The following is a 3,727-nucleotide window of genomic DNA, read 5'->3' as shown; positions in this document are numbered from 1 at the left end:
TGGACCTATACTAATTGGGGGGTGACCTGACATAATGTGGTTCGGTGGGTTTGCATGGAACGATGCGATTTGAGGGGTTCCCGGCGCAATGTGGTTCGGGGGGTTTGCATGGACCGTTGCTATTTGGGGTGTGACCTGATGCGATTCGGGGTTGGAATGGACCGATTTTATTTTAGCGGTTGCCTGGCGTGAAGCTTTGCACGAGGCTGCGACGTACGTGAGGCGCCTTAGCACGGTATCGTGCACGGTAAGTCTGGGCCGCAAGCTTGGGGGGTAAACTGCCGTTCGCGCTCAAATCCAACCGTAAGTCGTTGGAATTGGCATATTTAACCGTTTTATCTGTTCTTATGCAGGGTCTCCACTTCCGCAGGCTTTCTGTTTGAAAGTTGCACGAGTGCGCGGCCTCAGCTCTAACGAGGCTGCGACGTACGTGAGGCGCCTTAGCACGGTATCGTGCACGGTAAGTCTGGGCCGCAAGCTTGGGGGGTAAACTGCCGTTCGCGCTCAAATCCAACCGTTAGTCGTTGGAATTGGCATATTTAACCGTTTTATCTGTTCTTATGCAGGGTCTCCACTTCCGCAGGCTTTCTGTTTGAAAGTTGCACGAGTGCGCGGCCTCAGCTCTAACGAGGCTGCGACGTACGTGAGGCGCCTTAGCACGGTATCGTGCACGGTAAGTCTGGGCCGCAAGCTTGGGGGGTAAACTGCCGTTCGCGCTCAAATCCATCCGTAAGTCGTTGGAATTGGCATATTTAACCGTTTTATCTGTTCTTATGCAGGGTGTCCACTTCCGCAGGCTTTCTGTTTGAAAGTTGCACGAGTGCGCGGCCTCAGCTCTAACGAGGCTGCGACGTACGTGAGGCGCCTTAGCACGGTATCGTGCACGGTAAGTCTGGGCCGCAAGCTTGGGGGGTAAACTGCCGTTCGCGCTCAAATCCAACCGTTAGTCGTTGGAATTGGCATATTTAACCGTTTTATCTGTTCTTATGCAGGGTCTCCACTTCCGCAGGCTTTCTGTTTGAAAGTTGCACGAGTGCGCGGCCTCAGCTCTAACGGGGCTGCGACGTACGTGAGGCGCCTTAGCACGGTATCGTGCACGGTAAGTCTGGGCCGCAAGCTTGGGGGGTAAACTGCCGTTCGCGCTCAAATCCAACCGTTAGTCGTTGGAATTGGCATATTTAACCGTTTTATCTGTTCTTATGCAGGGTCTCCACTTCCGCAGGCTTTCTGTTTGAAAGTTGCACGAGTGCGCGGCCTCAGCTCTAACGAGGCTGCGACGTACGTGAGGCGCCTTAGCACGGTATCGTGCACGGTAAGTCTGGGCCGCAAGCTTGGGGGGTAAACTGCCGTTCGCGCTCAAATCCAACCGTTAGTCGTTGGAATTGGCATATTTAACCGTTTTATCTGTTCTTATGCAGGGTCTCCACTTCCGCAGGCTTTCTGTTTGAAAGTTGCACGAGTGCGCGGCCTCAGCTCTAACGGGGCTGCGACGTACGTGAGGCGCCTTAGCACGGTATCGTGCACGGTAAGTCTGGGCCGCAAGCTTGGGGGGTAAACTGCCGTTCGCGCTCAAATCCAACCGTTAGTCGTTGGAATTGGCATATTTAACCGTTTTATCTGTTCTTATGCAGGGTCTCCACTTCCGCAGGCTTTCTGTTTGAAAGTTGCACGAGTGCGCGGCCTCAGCTCTAACGAGGCTGCGACGTACGTGAGGCGCCTTAGCACGGTATCGTGCACGGTAAGTCTGGGCCGCAAGCTTGGGGGGTAAACTGCCGTTCGCGCTCAAATCCAACCGTTAGTCGTTGGAATTGGCATATTTAACCGTTTTATCTGTTCTTATGCAGGGTCTCCACTTCCGCAGGCTTTCTGTTTGAAAGTTGCACGAGTGCGCGGCCTCAGCTCTAACGGGGCTGCGACGTACGTGAGGCGCCTTAGCACGGTATCGTGCACGGTAAGTCTGGGCCGCAAGCTTGGGGGGTAAACTGCCGTTCGCGCTCAAATCCAACCGTTAGTCGTTGGAATTGGCATATTTAACCGTTTTATCTGTTCTTATGCAGGGTCTCCACTTCCGCAGGCTTTCTGTTTGAAAGTTGCACGAGTGCGCGGCCTCAGCTCTAACGAGGCTGCGACGTACGTGAGGCGCCTTAGCACGGTATCGTGCACGGTAAGTCTGGGCCGCAAGCTTGGGGGGTAAACTGCCGTTCGCGCTCAAATCCAACCGTTAGTCGTTGGAATTGGCATATTTAACCGTTTTATCTGTTCTTATGCAGGGTCTCCAGTCCGCATTGTGGAGCCCGCGCCAATAGCCAAGCTGTGTTTGTCAGATGTTGGTCAGTGGCACAAGAGGAGGCTTCATTATGGCAGGCTTGCCAACTGTTTGCTTTTGCCATGTATTTGGGTTTTGTGTTTCACATGGCTGTTGGCCATTTGAACGATACCCGCTTATTGGTCGGATAGGTTCATGACTTGATTGAGGAGGCGGGGACTTCCTGCAGAGCATTTGCACAATGGGTCATATCGCGGGTAGGGAGGACTTTCGTTTGTGTGTGTGTGAGCAGCGCCTCGGCAAGTGGCAAGTTTGCTTGGCTTATGCAGACATTGTCATTAGTGCAACTCATGCATCAGGATGCTGCTGTCTTTGCTGCTCTAATTGCCGAGCCTCGTCAATCTTGTAACACAAGGACGAATTTCTGCACTCATCCCTTCGACTCGCACACTTTGCACTTCCGGATTCGAGCAGCTTCAGTGTTTGACTGGTCCGCGCTTCACTTGGGATCCGTTTGTCCCTTCTCTCTGATCAGCTATGTGCCCCAAATTTAGTTTTACTCTGCACAGCTTTCTGCCTACCAGCTGTGCCGAACATTACGTTTTCATTCATCCGCCTCCTGCTCGTGCTAGTGAGAGTATCTGTTGCACTGCACTTGAACTGCATCTTGAGCATCGCACCGCATTCAACATCAGGTGGTTTTCATCATGGTGTTCGATGTTGCTGCCGCAATAGGGAAGCGACGCTCTGCTGGGGTAACTGGTCCTGTCGAGTTCTGGTACGACCCTCCGGTATCTGCTCCTGATGCTGACGTCGCTCCCTCCTTCGCCTTTCTCCGTTTCTAAGGGTTTGACTATGAGGTTTCGAGGTAAAGAGTGCCAGTCTGACGCCTCCATTCTCATCGTTAGTAAATCGTTTTAGTGAGGTTACATGGTGGATCATCATCGTCCTCCCTCGTCCGATTGAGCATGAAGCGCCTTAAAGCAACATGCCGGGCCTCCCAGACTTCCGAGCGGAACCTGGCTAGTGCACCAGGGGTGGGGCCTCGGTCATAATCATGCGCTTGAAACGCGAGGTCACGATCATACTTTGCCCGTGTGCTATTGTACGCCGGGCATTCCACAAAAACATGCATTTCGTCTTCAATCGCCCCGCAGTCGCGAAGCCTGCAGGCGCGCACTGTTTATCTCTAACTCCCAACAGCCTAACCAGAAACGCAGCTGGATGCAAACGTTGGGCGATTTCAGCGTGGGCCAGCCACTTATGCCGCGTGCCCCTAAGTGGGGGCGCCCCTATCCAGTTCAGATAGCGACATGCCTTGACGCCGGTACTTCCACTTTGGAAGGTGCATGGATTACCTAGGGTACCCGGGCACTCCCACCGGGCGTCTAGACGCCTAGCGAACTCTTCAAGTATGCTTCCTTCCCACTGGCAACCTAACGGTCGCGTCATGCGCTATGA

General features: G+C 53.6%; 1 protein-coding gene across 1 annotated transcript in view; it reads left to right on the top strand.

Annotated features, from left to right (window-relative positions):
• Positions 1 to 370: 370 nt before the first annotated feature.
• The window catches only part of VOLCADRAFT_100803 (uncharacterized protein), a gene marked incomplete at both ends in the record, with an annotated part of 8,225 nt that continues 4,868 nt past the window's right edge, over positions 371 to 3,727 (top strand). The window contains 9 exons of the mRNA XM_002959317.1: positions 371 to 460; positions 584 to 673; positions 797 to 886; positions 1,010 to 1,099; positions 1,223 to 1,312; positions 1,436 to 1,525; positions 1,649 to 1,738; positions 1,862 to 1,951; positions 2,075 to 2,164. Coding sequence (XP_002959363.1) covers positions 371 to 460; positions 584 to 673; positions 797 to 886; positions 1,010 to 1,099; positions 1,223 to 1,312; positions 1,436 to 1,525; positions 1,649 to 1,738; positions 1,862 to 1,951; positions 2,075 to 2,164 — 810 coding nt within the window. The remainder of the gene's footprint in view (positions 461 to 583; positions 674 to 796; positions 887 to 1,009; positions 1,100 to 1,222; positions 1,313 to 1,435; positions 1,526 to 1,648; positions 1,739 to 1,861; positions 1,952 to 2,074; positions 2,165 to 3,727) is intronic.

This window comes from Volvox carteri (genome assembly GCF_000143455.1).
Source record: "Volvox carteri f. nagariensis unplaced genomic scaffold VOLCAscaffold_159, whole genome shotgun sequence".
NCBI lineage: Eukaryota > Viridiplantae > Chlorophyta > Chlorophyceae > Chlamydomonadales > Volvocaceae > Volvox > Volvox carteri.
The sequence above is the reverse complement of the archived record's forward strand: the minus strand, read 5'-3'. Positions and strand labels throughout refer to the sequence as shown.